The sequence below is a fragment of the Protomyctophum bolini genome, assembly GCF_963924005.1.
Source record: "Protomyctophum bolini genome assembly, chromosome: 17".
In the NCBI taxonomy this organism is placed as follows: Eukaryota; Metazoa; Chordata; class Actinopteri; order Myctophiformes; family Myctophidae; genus Protomyctophum; species Protomyctophum bolini.
The window spans coordinates 35,395,203-35,418,154 of record NC_137878.1 but is presented as its reverse complement, the minus strand read 5'-3'; the positions used below and the strand labels follow the sequence as shown (position 1 = coordinate 35,418,154).

General features: G+C 42.2%; 1 protein-coding gene across 2 annotated transcripts in view; it reads right to left on the bottom strand.

Moving 5' to 3' along the window:
* LOC308332294 (Y+L amino acid transporter 2) overlaps positions 1 to 22,952 on the bottom strand; it is a 31,353-nt gene that overhangs the window by 7,916 nt on the left and 485 nt on the right. The window contains exons 2-9 of one of the 2 annotated variants that reach the window (XM_080788105.1): positions 18,020 to 18,466; positions 16,916 to 17,091; positions 13,738 to 13,880; positions 5,952 to 6,077; positions 5,593 to 5,737; positions 3,910 to 4,033; positions 1,404 to 1,507; positions 1,025 to 1,121 (exon numbers count right to left, since the gene is read on the bottom strand). In XM_080788105.1, coding sequence (XP_080644231.1) covers positions 1,025 to 1,121; positions 1,404 to 1,507; positions 3,910 to 4,033; positions 5,593 to 5,737; positions 5,952 to 6,077; positions 13,738 to 13,880; positions 16,916 to 17,091; positions 18,020 to 18,148 — 1,044 coding nt within the window. In that variant the 5' untranslated portion in view covers positions 18,149 to 18,466. The remainder of the gene's footprint in view (positions 1 to 1,024; positions 1,122 to 1,403; positions 1,508 to 3,909; positions 4,034 to 5,592; positions 5,738 to 5,951; positions 6,078 to 13,737; positions 13,881 to 16,915; positions 17,092 to 18,019; positions 18,467 to 22,952) is intronic. The other variant, XM_080788106.1, reaches the window with a different exon arrangement.

Genomic DNA, 22,952 nt, shown 5'->3' with positions numbered 1-22,952 from the left:
TCAGATTATCCATAGGATCCTATCACATGCTCTTTGAGCACTCTGATCTCTCTCTCTCTCCCTCTCCCCCCCCCCCCCCTCTCTGTGGGGGGGGGGGGGACAGAGTGTTTGGTGACACCATTTCCAGAGTGTATTAACATCAGATGTTCACATCAAAGACATGCAACAAAGCCAGAACTGAACCATAAATAGTCCAATTAGCAGCCCCCGAAGAGATGAATGCATTTTGTTAAAATGACATAATCGGTCATCTCACAGAACAATTACATAAATCGGTCATAGTTGTCTGGCTACGCGAGACAACAAAAGAGCTGCATGCAAGGTTTGTCCCCACAGGTGTTTTTACCCCATTCAACGCATTTAGACCCGATCTATCCGGGACGGCATCAGTGTCACATTCGTTGTTGCAATATAAATAGCAACATTCATTTTAATTTACAGATTAGATTAGGATTTAGAAGCAGTTCTTGGAATCGACCTCAAGTCTGAATGGGTTAACCACATATCTCTCTAGACTATTGTTTTTTTCCCCTGTCCACCCCAAATCGCTTCGCCAAAAATAGCCAAGCTTGTAGATCTACTTTTAGATTGTTGGAGAAAACAACGTCATCAGGAAGATAAGAACATGGAAAACAGGACGAGATTAAAATCACCCACACACACGTAACCAGGTTAATACCCAACACAACAGGACCAGTAAACAGTAGACTCCTTGCCAGAGACCCGATTAGCCTGTGGGGTTACCAGTGAGTGTGTTTACATGAACGCACATTCCATCATATTTAGAGGGAATAGACTGGTATTTTGTTGACGTGGAGGTACAGCCAAAACCATTCCTTTTTTTAATCATATTAAAAAACAGTTTAAAATAGCGAAAATAGCCAATCTACAAGCTCACAAGTTTATGAGCTTGTATATCTGCTATTTTCACTACTTTTGTACAACACTCTTGTATGACAAGGAATGTTCATTTAAGGAAGATGGTAAAAAACAAGGTTGAACTATGGAGATATGAGGTACTGACGTTGAAGAGCAGGGCCGGGATGGGCGTGAAACACTTGACGTGGATCATGGACAACATGTTGGGCAGGTGGCCCTCCCTAGAACCCACGAAGAACAACCTAGGAGAAGAGAAACATGTTGATGTCCATGTCCACGGAATGAAGCACAATTCTATTCTGCTTTTATGAATTATCAGAGACCATTAGGGTTTTATGGATGCTTCTGAACATGTATTCTATTGCTACTTCAAATACTCTTTTATTGCCATCATTGACATTTGCTAAATGTATACTCCGAATATACTGTAATAAATCTACAAACATAGTTTGGTAATTTGGGACAAAATAAAGGTTATTGAATATAGACATTTTGTGCATAAATGTCATGGCAAAGTTTCTGACCTGGATGCAGCAATAATGGAAGAGTTAAGTCCTCCGTAACAGGAGATGGCCACTGACAGAGGGATGAACCAGCGAGCCCAGCCCAGCACATCATCAGCAAAGGTCTGCAAACACATTCAAAATTACCTTTCTTACAGTTCAGTCAGATAACTCACAAATAGATTGAACAAATATTTATTATAGAATGAACAAATATTTATTATAGAATGAGAATACAAGTGCATATAACATTTTATCTTGGCGTTCGGCTCTGCTACATTTTTCTCCCTGCTCGGCACAATTATAGATCAGAGTAAGAGTAGGGAGATAGATATACAATAACAACCCCCCCCCCCATGGGGAACAGAAATAGCAGAACCCACTGGTGGTGCTGGGGTGGCGGTGGAAACAAACCACCAGGAACGCATACAGAGGAAGGAATGCAGGAAGAATCCAGACATAGGTGAGCTACCTAGGTACCATCCTCGAGGCTAATCTTTCCGGTGATAAAATGGCCACCAACGTAATCAAAAAAGGCAGCCAAAGAACAAGATTCCTTTACAGGATCTCCTCACTGGTCAACAAAAACACAGTGAAGACCTTAACAGGAGCCCTCGTACAAGGTTTCTTCGACTATGCATTTTCCTGGTCTCTCGAGGAAGCGGGACTGTGACGCTCCATACACCACCAAGATACCCATGTACCCGTCTAAATACTTCCTTAGTCCACACCCACAACACTAGAGGGAGTGCAACAAACCATGTGCAACCCAGATTCGGCACAAACAAGGGACTAAATTATTTTCGGTCCTATGCCACCAAAATGTGGAACGCCCTAGCAACAGTCATTAAGACATGCAAATCCCTTGACTCCTTCAAAACCGCTCACAAAGGGCACCTACGGACGGTTGCAAGTCGAAACTGCCCCCCGTAAAATCTGAATCCTGAAATGTTGCAATTGTTCGCCTCTTGAAGATCCCTTGTACGTAGATCTGCCGTGAGCTTGTAGACCCATTTTTGCCCCAGAACAGAGATGCTAGGGTTCGCTTGTAGATCGGCTATTTATGCTGCATGAAACCACCAGGACGTTAACTTGAGCACAAATTGAGCTTAATCCCCGGCTCGCAGCAGGGCTCCTTAATAGCCTTCATCTGCCTACTTGTTCCTACGGGAGGAACGCTAACCTCCTTATCCTCATCCTGTGCTCCTGCTGTCAGACCCCAGACCCACTGGGGGAGACTTCCTCCGCCTTGACAGCAGAGAGGCGACCTTTCAGCCCAGAGAGGCCAGACAACGGTGGCGCGACAAACCGGAGTCCGTCTGACAGCCAGAACACTGGAAGAAAGACCTCACCAGTTTGATATCATCTCTGTTGTTCTCATATGTCCGAAGCAGTTACTTTTCAGGATTCAAATAAAAAGTTATGCAAAATTACAAGAACAAAATGTGTCGCTTCGCACCACATTTTGAGCTTGCGGATCTGCTAGTTTTTATGTTTTTGTGTGAAGCTGTAGTATGATCAAGTAGGGTGTACATTTCCAAAAATAAACACAAAAGGTTAGAATATGCTTAAAGGAGGTCTTTGCCGACAGCATCTCTGGGACCCTAATTTACACTGACAAAAGGCAACAGTGGTGGACCGCTGTCCCCCTCCTCCCCGCGCGGCACAGCGGAAGCTGTCCGTCACTCGACTCATTAACCAGAGTTAAGCCTTCCATCCACATGTCTCGACCGCTTTGAAGGTCACTTCTCAGACGCCGTGAGAATGCAAGACTTACTGCCCGAGGTATTTTATAAGACCGCTTTAGGTTACATTGGTGAAGAATAGAGAAATGGTAGGCTGCCGTCAGGAATCTCATTATTTTAAAGGACAAGGACATTTGGCCTTGGGTCTCGTCACATTTTTGGAGGGCGTAAATGTCAAATGCCAGTCCACAGAAATAATTCCTTTTAAGAGAATTAAAGATTATTTCAATATATAGTACCAGTGAAATAAAAATGCAGATTATTATATGAAGATGGTGATGGGAGACAGGGCATCTCAAGAATTCAGTATCTCAGAAAGTTGGATGGATGGATGTACTATTTTATACGATTTAGTTTGACTCAATTCCACAGATGAATATTGTGAAAATAGCAGATCTAGAAGGTTGACTATTTTTCAATTAGTCTTTCTTATCATTTGACATTTTGGCCAATGTTTGACCAGTTTTAATACTATAGTATAGTTTGTTGATTACCTTTGATGCAGTAATGGTCTTTTGTCTTTCCTTACTTTTTTCCAAGTATTAAAAAGGTCTTAAAAGTTCTTACATTGACACTTCATTGTCATATGGGGACGGCCGACAAAATCCTGACCTGAGCTCAGGTGAAGAACCACTGGTCTGTGCTATGCTGCAGGCTTAATTCTGCTCATTCCTCCGGTAACGGAGGTTTAATTCTGCTCACGTCTGGGATGGCAGAGGTTTAATTGGGCTCACCTCTGGGATGACAGACAGGCATTTACACATTCATGACGGGATGCTCACCACGGCCACCGCCTCGCTGGCCAGCACCGTGTCGGCATCCATGACCACGTAGTAGGCCACGTTGGTGAAGATGTAGATGATGGTGACGATGGGCATGGAGATGGCGATGGACAGAGGCAGGTTCCTGCACGGGAAGACAGAGGGAAAAACAAAACCACCTTTACAGTGATCCATTCTTAACCTTTTTCAATTCCAAGGACCTCTCCAGTTTTGATATCGTCGCCGTTGGGCGGGATTAACGCCCTACTTGTTCATACAATTTAGGCATTTGGCAGACGCTCTTAATCCAGAGCGATTTACAGTAAGCAAGAACTAAAAACATGGTAATACGCATACATATACACTATAGCAGGGTTCCCCAATTGGCGGCCCCTGCCCCCTGGAAAAAAAAGGAAGAAAAAAACATAATGAAAGTAATACTTAATAATATTCAAGGGCTTTTGGCACATTTGTTCCATTTGTACTCTCAGAGTTAAGTCGACATTGATTTTTCAATATAAAAATAAGTTATAATAAATGGCATTAAATGGGGGTCAGTAGCCTACGTATGCATGTCAAACTGGGCATCCTTCAAATTAAAATGATGAGAATCACTGCTAGAGCACTGCCATATCTTTTCAAATGCCCTGAAAATGAATTAATTTTACACTCTCAAGAGTTAAAGATCTATAAAGGATCCATTTGGTTACCAGGGTCCATTTGGTATCATTAGCTGGGGACCACCTGGAACCCCCTCAAGGAACACTGGTTGAGAACCACTGTTCTACATCTATTCTAAGCTTAAGTAATAAATTAAAAGAAATCCGCACACACAGACTTGGCCCCCAGCCTGGTACCCTAGTCAAAATATGGCCCTTGAGGAAAATGAATTGGCAAACCCTGCACTATAGAGTGCTATGACTACATAAAATGCTATCCAAGTTACATAAGTTGAGCATATGCATACGCCTGTGAGATCGTCGAGGCTAGGGCAAATGCTAAGGGCTAAGATGGAGTCTGAAGAGGTGGGTTTTCAGACTATGGCGGAAGATTGTGAGTGAGTCTGCAGTTCTGATTGCTCATACTTCACAACTACAGCGTCACATAAAAGCATTAAAAGATCCACAAGCTTGAAATGTGGCGCGAAGCATACATAATAAATCAGCAAGCTCATAATAATGAACACATTGCACCATTGTGAACTTGTAGAATTAAATTAGAGAGGCCAGGTTGGTTATGGTCATGCAAGGTTTCCACCTGATGGCCACAAATTCGACAAGATGTTATTTAAATTAATTTAGTCTGTCGGGTGGAAACCTCATTGTTTTGCGGCTTTCACCTTTATTTTATATAGAGGGACAGACAGTATGCTGACAGGAAATGGGGGAGAGAGATGGGGGGGGTGACATGCAGTAAAGGCCGTCGGGAGTCGAACCCACGGCACACTGCCAGACTCAGACTACCGGCCAAGGGGGGGGGGGGGGGGTACTACCCGTCAGTGAGGAGTGTTGGCTGATGACTGAATATCAACATCCTAATACATCCCAATACTATGACCCCCGCAGTCAAAAAACACTTTGTTTGAAATAGACACTTGTGCTTTCCAAGGTGTGATTTGGGGTCCTAAGGATGAATACAAAATTAATATAATTTGTTGACAACTGACAATTTTCGGAAATAGAAACGGAATAGTGCCGTTTTTACCTCTCTGGGTTCTTGAGCTCCTCCGTGATGAAATTGAGCGTGTCCCAGCCAGAGTAGGAATACAGCGCCGAGTACAGAGCCAGAGCCATGTCGCCCGGGTTCAGCTTGGACCCTTTGAACGAGTCCTCAAAGTTCTGGGTGTGGCCTATGAAACACACAAGAGTGTTTTATAACAAAGTTTCAATTCCCCACAGGCCGTTGTTTAGAGACATGCGTGTTAGTGTGTGGGTGTGTGTGTGTACCATAGTGAACTGACCGTCACGATCACGAAATATTAAGTTGACGATTAATTGTTCCGAGAACTAATTGTGATTAACGATCTACGTCAATGGTTGTTACAGACGGACAAACAGACTCACCTTGTCCTAGCCTCACCATGCCAGCCACGATGATGACGATGAGAGCAAATACCTTGGCCACGGTGGAGACCACCTGCAGCATGGCTCCCCACTTCACCTTCATGCAGTTCACCACCGTCAACAGACCTGAGACACACACACACACACACACACACGTTAACATTACTAATGGTACATTGGATCTGTTTGAGTTGAACATACTTTATAATATTATTTCCGTACAGTATAGAGTAACATTGTTCTTTCAGCGCCACAGTGCTCCAAGAATCAACATTGTCATAACCCATGTTTACAGGTCTAAATACATTTTGACAGTTTACAGTTGGAAGAATAAGTGCACTGAGTTTGTAGATAGATCTTTCATGGAGCGGTGACGGAGAACTTTAATCCATGAGATTAGATTAGCTTCCCCGTTAACAGAACACATACAGCAGGTGAGCCTTACACGCTGCGTTGTTCCAGTGAAACAGGCTGAACCAGTTATCAGACGTGACTGCAGCGCTGTAGACCGCCAACAATGCTAACAGTTTGTATGTGTGACCTACACACACACATGCTGACAAACGTCACGTGTCCTATTTTGACTTTGTCTGTTGTTTTGCCGGGGAGGGGTCATGTCCAAACATTGACTGACCTTTTTCATCAAGTTGTGGGAGCTCTTATTGGTGCTCTCATGGACTGCCACTGCAATGTTACATTATCCTTATGAAACTAAATCCATTCGTCTATAAATTTCACAAACCATGTATTTTATGTCCATGCACGTCTGTTCTTTGCACAGCTTTTGAGAACAATTCAACCAGGCTTGCACTACTGCTAAATAATTCTGCAAATCTTCACCACCGCACTCCTGATTTTAGAAGCATCTAGTCTGGATGCACAGTGAAAGTAGCCTCTTTGAGTGAGTGAAAGTGCGAGTGAGAGAGACTCCAGTTGATTAACATGGAATAGGGCAGACAAAGGGGCGTAATTAACAGTCTTTCTACAACATTGAGAAGACAAATGGGGGAACATTGAGAGCTCTGCTTCTGTCGGCTATAAAAGCTTGGCCGCGTTCTCTGTGGTTACCTGATGGGTCGTTACTCTGTCTGAATTTAATAAGTCCCTCAGTAAAACATATAATACCAGCAAGGTGTCGGCTGCCCCACAATGGACATGCATATGGGCAATGTCGGGGAGGAAACCTTGTACTGGATGCAGGGGATGCCACAATTACAAGCAGATATCACAAATAACTTAATTATAGAAATAAATCACTGACAAATGTAATTTTGTCTTTCCAAAAACAAATCTACAAAATAGCAGAAATAGGTAGGTGATCTACAAGCTTACAACACATCAACATGGAAACGAGACGATTATGCAAAAATAATTGCGATTATCTCAAATTACATTTAGGCGAATATGTAATAATTGTCACAGGCCTAAATGTATGTCCAAAACGGTCATTACCTTTGTATTTTTAGTCATGTTAATACTTTTGACTTTTGCCATTTTTGAATGTTCATCCTGAAAAGTAGCCGTTTTGCACATACAAGGTTTCCACCCGACAATATCTTACATTACTATTATACCGCTTTTGCACCTGCTATTATTGTCATTGCCGCCATAGTTCTGACTAATGCTGTTGCTACAATTCTTATTATTATTGCCATTATAGTTTTACAGTTGCATCTTTCTCCTTTGTTTCGCTCTATCCTCCTCTCCATCCTCATCTCATCTGTGATGTTGGCACACAAAATCTAATCGAAATTATCGAATGAAAGTCCTTACTACTAGTCGGAGGATATTATTATATTAATAAAATCTTTTCTTACCAAGAATTTTCTTCACCAATGTGTTTGTAAAGGTGTCTACCGGTACTAACATATCCCTCATTGGTTGTGCTGACCTCATCACATGTGTGATGACGGCTATGGCCATTTGTATCCCAAGGAGTGTTTTTCGTGCAAAACGAATGCTTGGAATGGATTCAGAATCATGAAAACATAGTTTTGACATGTCACATGCTACTTGAAGCATAATACAATTTAGAACATTTTGCCTTATGGTTGTTGATGTAGTAGTACCCCAACTTTCAGCAGCCGTCAAAAAATACCCTAGGGTGGTTGAATAGAAACCAATGTAGGATATGTTAGTAGACACCTTTAAACACATTGGTACCTCCCCCTGGCCAGCCGGGGCGCCTGATGGAGGGGAAAGGAACTGGTTGGAATAACGTGTTCCTTCCACACGCAACGTCTAACCAGGGAAACTCCCCCCTGTCAGGTGTAAAGGAGCAACTTGGACACTCAAGCACGAAGGAAGCATGAGTTAAGTCCGTTGCTCTCCCCAGGTTGGCGGAGGGTGTGTAGAGCCCAGGATCACATTAGATGATTGACACAGGGGTGAAAAATGAGTTACAAAATCATGGGATAAAAAAGAAAAAAAAAAAAAAAAAATTGTGAAGAAAATTCTTGTAAGTAAAGTATTCCCAGATTTGACATTATTCTGATAATATTCCATGACTATACAATCTCATTGCTTGTACAGTAGTACAAAGCTCAGCATTACAACAAAAAAAAGTTGTACGCAGGTAGACACGCTAAGCTTGAATTCACGTGCATGGCTTTACGGGATCACGTTGGCAAAAGCACCTCGTTTTTGGCCCAGGATCTCGAGTTAAGGTCGTGCTACTTGCAAAGCACCGTGGACATAAAGGCAAGAGGATGGGTTTAAATATCTCCCAGCGTATACAGTCCAGACACCAAACACAATTAAGAGGGTCTATAAATATAGTGTGCTGGGGACTGGAGAGTTAGCATGTTGCCGTTCCCAACCCCATAGGCACAGAGCTAATTATGAGGGCATAGTTTGTAATCCGTCTACCCTCTCTGGGATGTCTACCACTGCTGTGCTGCCAAAACAAAAAGTAAATTATTTCCCATCATATACTATTGTCAATTAGCCAAAAACATATCAAACGTTCGTATTCAGAAGTAGAACCAATGATGATAATTTCATCTTGATCATTGTAGATTAATGGATTATCCAAGAAGCAGGTTTTTTGTGACGATTTATTTATTTTTCCCTTATAGATCAACGAATAAGATGGGAAAGCATTCAAATATATATTTTTTAGAATAGACTATATTGGTTTGTCTGATTAACCATTTCATCCTGAATTATACTGTGTGTGTGTGTGTGTGTTGTCGGATCTACATCCGGTCTCCCGGTCAGCGATGAGAACGCCTGACCGCGACCATTACAGCGTTGGCTATAGACAGTTGAATAATGTTTGTTTTGACAAGAAATGCCATCTCCATTGCTGTTGACATCAGCTAGGAACCCAGTGCAAATGTATCACACGACTCGATCAATCATCATACTATAAAAGACCAATAGAGCACCGAAGTCTGACGTCACTTTCAGTAGAGGGCGTCAGTCCCCAGGTTCATGTATTTGTTTAGTTGCATTGAAATCGCCATAGGAGGATTTTTTGATTGCTTCATATAAGAACTGTGTTTGAAAAATAAACATGTCACCCCGGCCACTTCACTCATATGGATATGAAGAATCAACTGACTGAGAGAAAACGCTAATGTTACTGCTGCTGAATTAGTTAGATTTTCGCTAGAAGCAGACTGTATCATATATTAGTGACTGACTGTTGCAAACGATACAGAGACACCTCCCTGACAATAACGCCGAGACAGCTTGTTTATTTTTGGACCACAACGCTTATAGTAGACGATATTAAGATCACCCCATGTTATTCTCCATAGAGAAATTACTTCCGCGAACCAGGGGAATCGAGGGGATGAGCGAGTTACGTCAGGACTTCGGTGCTCTATTGGCGTAGATCTACACTAATGGCGGAGAATTGGGCTAACAACATATTACAACAACAATTTGTAGTCGTCACAAAATCCAAAAGGTACAACTGGATCTCCCTCTTTCTCTCCTGACACACCTTGTGAATGTGAACTTTGGCCTCTCCATTCCCAGTGTCAACATTGACATAGCAGGTGTTTGACAGCAGGTCCAACTTCACACAGTCCTGTGTGGACCATGTCCGCTTCTAGCAAACTGGTGTTGCTTAAGAAAAGTCTATAGAACCAGTCCGCAAGGCCTGAGGAGCCGAAACGCATCCGTTTGTCATGACAGCTGTGGTAAATTAAAAACATTTTACACTGCGAGTGCGGACCGTTTCTCTATAGACTGTTCACTGAGAATCAGTGCAGACTCTGTCCTTCTCTTAATCAAGTGTCAGTAGAGCAAGTTCTGCAAGTTCAGCTCGGGACTTCTGTCTGTCTAGTGTTTGGTTGCTTAACCCTATGACATAGAATGTACATACTCCGCTGCCGTCTGCCATTGGAATACCATTAACCAAGTAGACCTATAGATTAGTATAGTCGTCCCTGAATAGTTAGTGAAAGTTAGCAAAATGTGTGGCAAATCTGCAAAATAAAATGCTTATTGCTTACCACTAGCTTGTGTGTCCATAAAAGCTATCAATTTGTTCCAAGCCAACCCCCTTAGGTAACATTGCGACAGCTGATGAAAGTCGGGGTACCTTCTTATCAACTAGTACCAACGAGGTCAACTAGTGGTTTTACTAGTCGAATAGTTGCTTAAAGCCCTAGCTCACGCCCAATCAGTCTCATCCCGCTCTGGTTCTAGGTAGCAGCCAATCAGACACCATCTTCCGGGTGCGATTATTAAACGATCGATTGAAGATTCCCAACCTCCACTGCAGTGGTTTTCAAGTGACCTCCAGAGGTCCTTGAGAAGTACTGTACGCATGTGGCTCTTTCATTCAACTTTCATACTGCTTCATAAGTATGAAGCATCCGTGTCATTGTAGATTTTAGCTATCAAAAATAGCAGACATCGCTGAAAGCTTGTACATCTGCTATATTTTAACATTCGTTTCTGGGGGTCCCTGGCAACGAAATACATTTTCAGATGGGGGTCCACGCAGCCAAATACAAGTTTGTATGGCATTGTTTTAATTGATTGAATTTATTAATTATAAATACTTGACATATTGTTTCCTTTTTTTTCCAAGTTTGTAGAACTGCTATAAAAAAAGTAAGGAGGGCATAAGTGGATAATCAGACTAAAATAAATAAATCAGACCAGTCTGAAGTGAGTGGTACTGTACTGTACTGTACTGTACTGTACTGTACTGTACTGTACTGTACTGTACAAGCCCTCCTCCCTGGCCTGTGTGTTAGAATGTGCAACAGTGACACTTGGTGGTAAACAAACGCTATTTTCATGCTCGGACACAGGGACAGACACAGGGACACAGCCACACACATAGCTGTCTATAGGAGTGGTTGCACCACTCAAAACGATTTAAATTTGTTTCATGTTGATGTAAGTACATGCAATAGACTAGGAAAATAATAGTTACAACTAATTGCAGCCCTACATGGGCATGTATTGGTAACCACCTGAGACAAGTCTGTCTCTCAACACGCCCTAGTAACTGAAGATTGATTTAGGCAGCACGTACCAAACTTCTGTATGGTGTCACAGCTTTGCTCTTAATCTGTGCATAAATGCCTTGCCAAGAAATGTCTTCAACAATGTGTTGTAAAGGTCACACTCACAAAGACTGAAATTCAGTTTCCCTCGTGAATCTATGACAGCTTCTGAAAGTTGGTGTTCCATTAATAACTATATGCAGGCAAAATGTACCATTTTTAATTCTGCTTTAAGTAGCATGTGAGCAGGGGTCAAATATTTTTTTCTTACCACCCTTTGTAGAATCTGCCTCAGATCTTAATGGGTTGCAGGAATCTTTTTCACAGCTATCAGTAGAGGAACAAATACATTGGGTTTACGTTCATGACCAATATGAGCACCCAAACTGAACTCCATCAATCAACATGAGATACAAAAGACACAGATGCATTGGCAGTGCCTTGATGATCTCGGGCACAAAATGTACCAAATTACAGGAGGCCAACCGGATGAGTGGTCAAGAAGAGGCGGACACCAGGACAGTACGTGCCATCCAGCTCGTCAAGAGACACGCGGGAGTCATGATGAACCAAGCGTGGTGACAATGACATCCTTGTGCTGCCCCTTGTATTATGCAAGCTGCAGCAGGATGGCGGTTGCCTCTTGTATTATGCAAGCTACAGCATGATGGCTCAGCTTTTCTCTCATGCACAATGGGCCGTACTGTACAGGCGAAGAGAGGCTTGTGCCAATTATTGCAACCTGCAAAACAGCTGGTCAAAGCCTTGTGCCGGGGTTTGCCAAGCCGCAAACCAGCTGCGATACGATGAGCAGGTTTTTCTTTTTTCATCCGTTTCCAAAAATAGGAAGAAATCTTGAGTCAGTCATTGACAATAACCAAAGGGTATGCACTGGATTTGTATGGACACCAGAAGAAAGAGAAAAGGATTGTACAACTCTGGATGAGATTATGTACTGGCATTGTTTTAATTGATTGAATTTATTAATTATAAATACTTGATATATTGTTTCCTTTTTTTCAAGTTTGTAGAACTGCTATAAAACAAAGTAAGGAGGGCAAAAGTGGATAATCAGACTAAAATAAATAAATCAGACCAGTCTGAAGTGAGTGGTGCTGTACTGTACTGTACTGTACTGTACTGTACTGTACTGTACTGTACAAGCCCTCCTCCCTGGCCTGTGTGTTAGAATGTGCAACAGTGACACTTGGTGGTAAACAAACGCTATTTTCATGCTCGGACACAGGGACACAGCCACACACATAGCTGTCTATAGGAGTGGTTGCACCAGTCAAAACGATTTAAATTTGTTTCATGTTGATGTAAGTACATGCAATAGACTAGGAAAATAATAGTTACAACTAATTGCAGCCCTAAGGGCATGTATTGGTAACCACCTGAGACACGTCTGTCTCTCAACACGCCCTAGTAACTGAAGATTGATTTAGGCAGCATGTACCAAACTTCTGTATGGTGTCACAGCTTTGCTCTTAATCTGTGCATAAATGCCTTGCCAAGAAATGTCTTCAACAATGTGTTGTAAAGGTCACACTCACAAAGACTGAAATTCAGTTTCCCTCGTGAATCTATGACAGCTTCTGAAAGTTGGTGTTCCATTAATAACTATATGCAGGAAAAAATTACGATTTAAAATTCTGATTCTGAATCCATTGAAAGCCTTTTATTTGCACGAAAATACTCATTGGACAAAATAACGGCCATAGCCACTTTTCCAGGTGACCACAAATGTGAAAGGTGGCTATGGTCGTTTTTAGCCCAAGGAGTGCTGGCATTCTCTTTTAGCGATGTTTTGTAAAGATACTCTACACTACGTTAGTTGCGCCCTCAAACTTAAAAATGTGTCGGCCTTCATCATGATACTAATGAAGGCTCTGGTCAAACAGAGTCGGGGTGCTGTGCATGTTGGCTCACTGGACACACTGCTACACCAGTGTTTCTCAAAGTGTGGTCCAGGTACCCTCATGGTTCCAAATGTCCCCTTACAGGTGGGAAACTCTAGTAGTGTGCAAAAGGAACCAAAGTCCATTTGGTTCCATTTGTACACGCTCAAGAGTTTTTAAATTAAAAAGTTTGAGAACCACTGTGCTAAGTATAATAGAGTCTAAATTAGTATAATTTATAAGACTTGTGAAGGAAGTACGGAAGAGGCCCAATTTCTTTCCAAAATGGCTTCCGTGCATTGAGCCTATTGTTTTCAATAAGGAAATGCCCTTCAAAGTATAGCTTGATGACGGAATATCAATGTGAACCATAAACCATTTCAGCCGTGAGATTACGAGACGAAGGCTTACAGATGATGATGGCAGCGATGAGGCGGACGGCATCGTAGGGGGCGTGGCAGGTAGGGTAGAAGGGTTGGATCAGGTACTGGGAGAAGGTCAGGGCGATGACCGCCTGGCAGGCTGGCTCCACGATCATCAACGATGTCCACAACCTGAGGGAAGAAAACATCTGCTATATTATAATATACAATAAAGCAATGTGTTGGACTGTTTTCTTAGTCCCGCTCCTGATGGCTCACGCTGGACTTCTGACCATTCCCACCCGATGTTGGCCGCCCAAAAGAAACAGAATGAGATAAGAGAGATGTGCATTACAGGATTCTCACACATCTTTACCAATGAATTTCCCAAAATTTAAAGATTTTATTTAACCCAATTTCCAGGGCTAATCATTAGGTGCAATAATGAGTCTTACTCCTATATGTGCAATGTCCAAACGCAAAAAAATAAATAGCAAATTGTGATTGGCCAGAATGAGAGGATGAATGATGACACATGATAAGAGCGTCCCTCACTTCACACAGGTGTGTTTTTTTCTTTTAAAAAGAAAAGAAAAAAAACACCACACACAGTGGCCATCGCTTCCTGCTCATCAGTAGGTTATAAATAGATGCACACAAGGCCAAATCTCCACCGATTATCCTGGAATGCCACAACCCCAGTTTCGACAACCTTGGAGTCCCAGACTTAGAAGCAATGACGCTTTCAAAGAGATGTGCCAGCCATATATTATCAGTACCTACATGTCTGGCTCTGTGCCAAAAAGGAAAGTTTCTCTCTGCAAGAAATTTCCACTCTCCTTGCAAGAAATGTCCACTCTCCTTCCGAGTTCAAAGAGCTGATTTAATATTTAATATGCTGCATGGAGATCCAGATATAGCCACCTTCAGTGTGGTAAAGCAGCCCATTGTTGTGATGAAAGCACATTTTGAGTATGCGGAAACTAATTGTGCTAGTTTGCGCTGCATTGACAATACAAAGGGCATCGTCAAGGTTGTGTCTATAATAATCACATGTATAAATGTTTATATTAAAATTATGCATAACTTATAACAGTTAGTTATAACAAGGACACTTCATAACCGACCAAGTAATTGTACTTAAATATGCGGTTACACTTCGCTTATAAAGCACCGGCACATGTAACACTTCATAAGCTTCGTTGTAAGTCGTTATGCATAATTATGAACATTTATGCCTTATAAGTGTATTTATAATGCATTAGTTAGCTTATAATAATGCAATGTAGACCTGACAATATGCACTGCAGTCTTACCAAATCTTTATTTAAGTTGCACGGTCACCTTCAGCTTGGGGGTCACGACCCAAATTTAAAATTGTGCTACTGTTATCTGCTATAAATCAAGGGGTTAATATGCTGCATTACTATGTGGGTCTATTCAGTGTGCAAGACCCACATGTCATTCGCTGATGTGGCAGTCAGCTGACCAATTGGGCGGGGAATTTAAGCTCACCTAGACTGCTTGCTTCTTCCTGCCTTCCTTCTGCTTATGGTTCCTGGTTGTTGTTATGCAATGTTTGCTCCCACCACCAGCAGTGGGCTCTGTTATTTCTGTTCCCCATGGGAGGTTGTTATTGTATATATATATCTCCCTGCTCTTAATGTTTAATGATGGTGTTTAATTGTGCCGAGCAGGGTGAAAGATTTAGCAGAGCCGAACGCCAAGAACAAATATTATATGCACACTTGTATTCTCATTGTATAATAAATATTGGTTAAATCTATTCGTGAGTTATCTGACTAAAATACCATTAACCCATTTAGGCTTGACATTTAGGCCAGACCTCAAAATTAAAAAAGAAATCTTCTAAATCCTCCAGTTTTGCCTTTGTCTACAAGAGCTTGTAGATCAGCTATTTTTCAAAAGCTAAATTATAACATAATGTTTAAAACACCAAAATGGGTTAACAGGGCCCCAGACGGAGGTCTCCGTCCTGTTAATTAGTACACTGATGTCCAGGACGGAGATTGATTAACAGGACGGAGATTAATGATATCAAAACTGATCGTGTCGCTCCACAGACTGCCTACCACTGTCCAGTCACTAGTGGCAATAGATTTAAATCAGACCTCCCGTCGATTGAGTGTTTTGGCTACTACACCCATATCCGGGATAACATCTGGGGGAGGCGGCCCTTTTTCCGACAGCATTCTAGCCGACGGGGCAACGGTCCGCTCCGCAGCGGGGGGACATTCGCTGCGATGCGAAAAAGCGATGGTCCGACATGCGCTGCTCCCGTGCTTGCGGTTAGGGTTAGGTTAGGATTGAGGTTTCGGATCAATATGCTGTCGGAAAAAAGACCTGCACCCAACATCTGGTCCGTCGGTAAAAGGCCTCCGCTGCTATAAATCGCTGGGCACATTTATTTAATGGATTACATAAGCCCGGGCAATTAGGTGTCAACATTGAGTGATGGCAATTAGGTGTTAACATTGAGTGACTGGATTTTCTTCCAGTGGTGAAATGTCCCTTTAATAAAGTATAGAGTCCTCTGAAATTCTCTCCGCTCTCATGTACTTGCAACAGGCCCTGTAGCTTACCTGGAGAAGCACGCTAAAGCTCTGGTTTGTTTACAATGATTTATGGCTGTGATGCAGAGCTCTATCTGTGTTAGCACCTGTGTAGAATCAAGCACGGAAAACAAATTCGTATGTCAATTGCTTCCCCTCTCTATCCCCTAAAGCAGAAAACTTGGCTTTATACAGCTTGTTTTTGTAGGAGGCTTGCTTGTTTTTGTAGGAGGCTTGCCATCTAAAAGAGTCTGTACACGCGTGTGTGAAGCTAATCTCTCTAATCTCTCTCTGAATCAGATTTCTTGTACATGGTGCCAGTAGGGCAAAGTAGTAACTCCAATTTACCTATTTCACGTTGTATATATTATACCGGTACACATTTCCATATATTTTTAACAACTTCAACCCCATGTACACAGCGTCATGTCAAACAGCGAAAAGAGCTGACCTACAAGCTCACAACGAGTCACAAGGTTAGGTGGCACTTTTTTAGCTTGTAGATCCGCCTACTTTGATGGAATGTTAACCTATTTTATGAAACCCTGGGAATATCAATGTGGTTAGCATCAGTATTATAATGAAAGTCACGGGGGGGGTTGGATCAGGCTGAAACCAATTTCCTTTTACAAATACAAGAAAATGTCCACCTACCGAATGAAAGCCAAGAATCCTCCAAAGGTCTCCAGGATGTAGGCATAGGAGGCTCCAGACTTGCGGATGGTGGTCCCCAGCTCGGCATAGCAAAGCGCACCCAACACGGAAAAAACCCCTCCGATGGCCCACACCACCAGAGACAAGCCAAATGAGCCCGAGTGAAACAGCACTCCCTGGAGGGACAAGGAGGGAGGGAGAGAGAGCTTTCTATAACATGCGAAAACTGCAGACCTCTACTGTAGACTGATGATACAATATTCCCAGCAGTTATCCATTCGTCTTGTACGTAGCATCTTTCCATTTGGGTACATTCGATTAGACATTGGGTCAACGTGCAGTAAATGCTTTGAACTGTGTCAGGTCATTGGGGCGGTCCATAAGAGGAGCGGGACTATGAAAACAGTCCAACTAATTTCACTGTTGCATGCTGGAGTACGATCGATGGAGGCAAGCAGACAGAAATTTGTCTTACTGTAGGTGTGTGGTTTTCCATGTGTGCGTGTGTGTGTGGGGAGGGGGTGGAAATTTGATTAGTCTATTGTATGCCGTTGTGTAATACTGTCCATTATTGACTGAGAGACAGTCAATAGGGAAGATGGCTGATGAGACGTTAGCGACACTAAGAGGCTCCAGGCGCTGTGGGTGCCCGGGCCTGGCTCCTCCTTCGTCTGACCAGAATTGCAGAATAGTTCTCCGCGTTGTGGCGATGTTGGCGCAGAACAGCACACAGCATCGGCACCATACAAGGCTGATTTTAAACCCCGAACAGCACACATCTCAGCATCGGCAGTGCCGATTCGGCACCATACAAGGCTGATTTTAAACCCTGCTTTCCATACAAGGCTGATTTTAAACCCTGCTTTCAGGTTTTACTGCAGTCTGTAGCTTGTGGTTCCTCCTCATGGAGGAAGTGGTTTATCCCCAATGACTTGCAAGGAGCGGTTGACCTCTAAATTGTTTTGTTGCAAGGAGTTGCGACTAGTTGCATTGGTGCAGTTTGGCCGCTACTCTGCTCTGTTTATCCCCCCCAGCGGGATAAACAACAAACGTCTCATCAGTGTACTACTCTTCAGTCAGATGGCGCTGTATTGTTTACGTTACCTTGGGCGAGACGAAGATCCCCGATCCGATCATGTTCCCCACGATGAGACAGACGCCGTGCAGCAGCGAGATCTCCTGCTTGAGACGCACGCCGCTGCCTTCCGACGACGTATCCCCGTCAGCTCCCATTCTGCAGCGGGCCTCCTTTCAGCTCAGTGTCCTTATGCACCTCCTGCTGCTGGTGCACCTCCTTTTTAGCTCACCAGTGGCCTTGTGCGACCTCCTTTAAGCTCACAGCAGCCTTATGCCACCTCAAAAACAGCTGCCTTATGAAGATCCACGAGGCCTCCGCAGAGGAATCAGGACTGAAGGACTGTAGGGTGGAGGCATCAGGGGAGGACGGATGAAGGAGCGGGAAGAAGAGGGGGAGCCGGGTGGTGTTGTGGGAAGTTCTCCTCCATCTCAGGTGGCAGTCATCGTGGTGGGGGTGCAGGGCCACACGACCTGCTGGGTTCAAGCATCAAAAGAAATTAAGGGTTTATTTGACAGTTTTCTGAAAAAGCTTTGTTTCTATGTCAGTCGTCAGACCTACAAGCTCGTAGTGCGCCACTCGGTGGCGCGCTATGAGCTTGTAGATCTGCTATTTTTCAATAGCTAAAGCATAACATAATGCTAACACTAAAAGGCGTTCCCGCCCATAAATGGGTTAAGAATGACAGCTATGCCCGGGGTCAAACGGTTTACTTTCCAATATAACATGGTAAAATATGTGACTCTACTGGCTCGCAGACCGATACTGTTGAATTGGAAACAAGCACAGGTTTCGACTCACACAGAGATGTTATACACTACTTACAATTGGAAAAGATTAAGTTTGAATTGAGAGGGAGTGAAGATAGATTCTACCAGACATGGCAACCCTTCATTGAATATTTCAATAGGTGCACGCTAACCCCTCCTACACAATAGATAGCACAATAGAAAATTGGAAAGAAAGAAAAGGAAAAAAAGGAACAGAGTGTTTTTTCTTTATTTAATTTTTTCTTATTTAAAAAAAGAATGTCTGTAATTCACTTAATTTACAACATGTTGGAAGTTTGAGATCAAGAGTGTCTGTCCTGTTGTCTGTTTTGTTTGTCTATGTCTGTTCACACTTGTCATGTGTGTCATGTGTCAACTGTTTTTTCATGTTTATCACACTTGTCTTTTTTATTATGTATTGTATGTGGAACATTTACATTGCCTGTTATTTTTTTCATTTTATTTAACTGAATTACTTATTATCATTGTCGATAATATTCTGAAATTATCATACAAAAAATGCCTAATAAAAACAGTATTAAAAAAAAAGAATGACAGCTATGATAAAAACCTGTTACAGGCAGGTACAAAAAAAAATCTTTAGCAGCAATTGGGGAGATAGCTGCTATTGTGGCAGTGTCAGAGTAACAAGAGCCGTCTTATCTAGTGATGGATTGAACAGAAAAACACGTAGTTTTAATTGTATTGTTAATAGACAAGCTCATTCACTACACTCAGAGAGCTTGATGTAGGTCTGCTATTTTCACGGAATGTTCGTCACCCCAGAACAGGGATCATGTGGTTAAGTATATCAGCAGGTGGACAGTAACGTACTTAAGTACAGTACATTTACTCAATTACTGTCTACCTCTGTGTATCAGTGTGAGCGTGTTCCAAGTCATGGCTCCATCACACCAGAAGCCTGCAGAAGTCTTGTGACTCCTGTGTTTAACTTTTGTTCCCGTTCTGGTGTCTTTCTCTACCCGTCTGTGGGCCATGGTGATGTCATTTGTGCACATAGTAAGTAAATCAGTATTGAGTCAACTTGTGCAATCTCATGGATTTATTAGTTTAACCTGAGGCCCGTTTTGAAAATGCCTTCTAAAACCTAAGGGAGATTTATGAAAGACAAATATCTGAGAAACCTCACACGCACGCATTCCCAGGTTCAGAGATAAAGTAAGGTGGACACGGCAGCCAGTCTAAATGGCTAAATAAAATCTTACAACTGAAACATTTTGTATGTTGTCCTAATGTCCTAATGTTGGATTTGTGTGAAAGGTGTACCCCAATAGCACTGTTTGGTACATTGATTCACAACAAGTAACACAATGGGAAATTGTGAGGTTTTAGAAATATCGGAAACTCAGATGTGAAATACCCCAGAACAGCAGGGAGACCAAATACAGCCACCCCAATTGTATAGGTCAGTGGTTCTCAACATTTTCATTTCAAGGACGCCTGTCTCCGATAGTGTACACATGGAACCAAAGTGGATCCTTAAGGGGGCATTTTGTTCCACCTGCATTTACATTTGTATGTATTACAGATGGAACAGACCCATTTGGAACCCCTTCAAGGAACCCGAGGGTCCCTGGATCCCACTTTGAGAACCACTGATATAAGTTACATTGCATAACTTATTTACCATACAGATGGGAGTCATGGGACAAAAATAACATGCATCTGTAGGAGTTTCTTTTCTATTTTTATATGTGAATCCATTCTATCCATACATTTTCTGACCGTTTAACAAGGAACTGGAGATATGGGGAAAGCCATTATCAGAAGAAAGAGAGCTTTAACCTTTGAACAAACAAAAAACATCACTTACACAGCACCTTTAACAGAATATCAATGAAATGTAAAACAAACACTACATCATAATCTCCCTCCGAGTCCAATATTAACATTTTCAAATAAAGCACGTGGCTGCATGACCAGGAGGGAGGGGGGGGGGGGGGTACTTGACTTGAGAGCACAATAAATTATTTTGCAAGATTGTAAAGCCCATCAAGGACTAAAAAAGGTACCCTATGCGACTTTCCTCTTCTACTCCGGAAGTGCTGACACCATGACCATTGAGCTAGTCTCTCAAGACAGACTCACGTCAACTAGGAAAAGAGGGTTTATTTTTTTGACGATGGGTTCTTAGATTGCAATTGAGCCTCAGCCAATTGAGCCTGCCTGCTTGGTCAGGGGATAATGTTTTTACCCTGTACAGGTCAATCTCAGTTGTGCTTTATAACTACAGTTTGATTGTCATCATTGTATTGTTTCCAATTAGCCGTTATGAAACAAAGGTTGGCTTCGGTCGTACTTATCGCTCATGTGAAGGAGTTGGTAATGGCTGTGAGGTTATTAATATATTAGGAGTCAACAGACCAGCGCCAGTGAACAGCAGCCCAATCAGATTAAGACTATGGTCTGTTTTGTACTGATCTGGCTATCATGCCCCCGCAGGAGATACAACAGTACAACAGCGGGGTTTCTCAAAGACGTCCAGGGGTGCCGCAGAATAGTTGGAATTTATCAATATAACTTTAACCACTTTAGACCCTCTTTACTGAGTCACGAGTGAAACAGACTTGAGTTGCACTTTCCTTGGTAGGTTATTTTTCCAAAAAAGAAAATTGCTATTTTGGGTGAATGTTCCCCCCAGAATAGGGATACTGGGGGAAAGATTTACATATAATAACAATAATAATATTTATGTACCGTAATGTGACATAAATGTAAGGTGCTACAAATACTTACTATCAATGTAATCCAGGGGTGCCATAGATGAAAAGGTATTTTTTCAGTGGTTCTTAACCTTTTCATGTCAAGAAGACAAGAACCCCCAAAAAATGATATGCATTTGGCTGCGAGCCATCTCAAAACTATTTTGTGCCAGGGAGGGACCAGGACCACCAGACGCAAAGAGTGGGGTTAAAAATGTCTGCGCTTGCACGCGGCCCGAGGAACGCCGGTAAAAAAGGTCCCCCCCCCACCTTGGCAACGACCACCGAAACGTCTGAGTTCTGCGATATGATTTGTGACAGACAAGACAGCATGGTTTTTGTCTGCATGTATTCCTCATACAAAGATGCCATTCTCCCGTCCCTGTATAGCAAATGGTCAAATACATATTTGATTAATCTTTCTGCATTTCAGCTTGAGGGAAATTAAGATTCCCAGATTTAAAAAAAGGCGCTTATAGATAGATTGATAAGGTTATCACAACTTATCAATTAATGATTGAATCGATAATTCCCATCCCTAGAACCATTATGCTACATATTATTATACCCTTCATCTTAGGAAGATGTTGATTAGACCTCACAATTATTACATAATCACCCTAATTGCTCATATTTGAGAGAATAGCAAATTATTTAATATATTACATATTCTTTGATTTCTTTCCATCTTTTCCACTTTCCTGAAAACTACCAATGATTGGGAGCGTACGTGTTACGACAAATAATGTTTTACACAGGTCTGTGATGTGACATTAAGGTTCATATCACTATTATCACATCAAAATACAACTTCAGTTGAAGAGTGAAGCTGTTCATTGAAATAAGTTCCGGTTTGCAGCATCGTGCTTCTTCGCTGAAAGTATTACCATTTTGACTGTTTTGCTTCAATATTTTACACTTCCTGGCGTAACACAGACATCGGTGACCCATCGAATCCTGCGACATCGCAAGGATGCTTATAGACAACACAATGTGATGTTTCTAAACATATAAATAAAATATAACTCCGAGATCAATTGATAAGATTGTAATGCAATCAAGAAATAAAATAAAGCATTGTCTGCCTTTTAGTAACCTAAAACATAATCATTCATAACACACTACTAGCCCCTTTGCGATACACTATCCCGATTTACCTTCGGTGTATCAATTGGGAACCGCCTTCTCCCCCCCCCACCCCCAAAAAAATAAATAAAAGGTAGCCTAATAGTGTCCCGAAAGCGGCCAAACACCCCTCCTGTGTCCTGGCACATTTACGCACAGTTGGCAGGTACGGTACACACAACGCTATAGGTTGCCATTTGCGGTGTAACACCCATACCGGACAACTAGCTATAAAGCTAAAAGGATGGGGACTACATATTTAATGTAAACATCTAAACCATCACTGTAGTCTGTAAATAAACAACCACTGATATTCACATAATTCTAAATAGGCCTATAACACA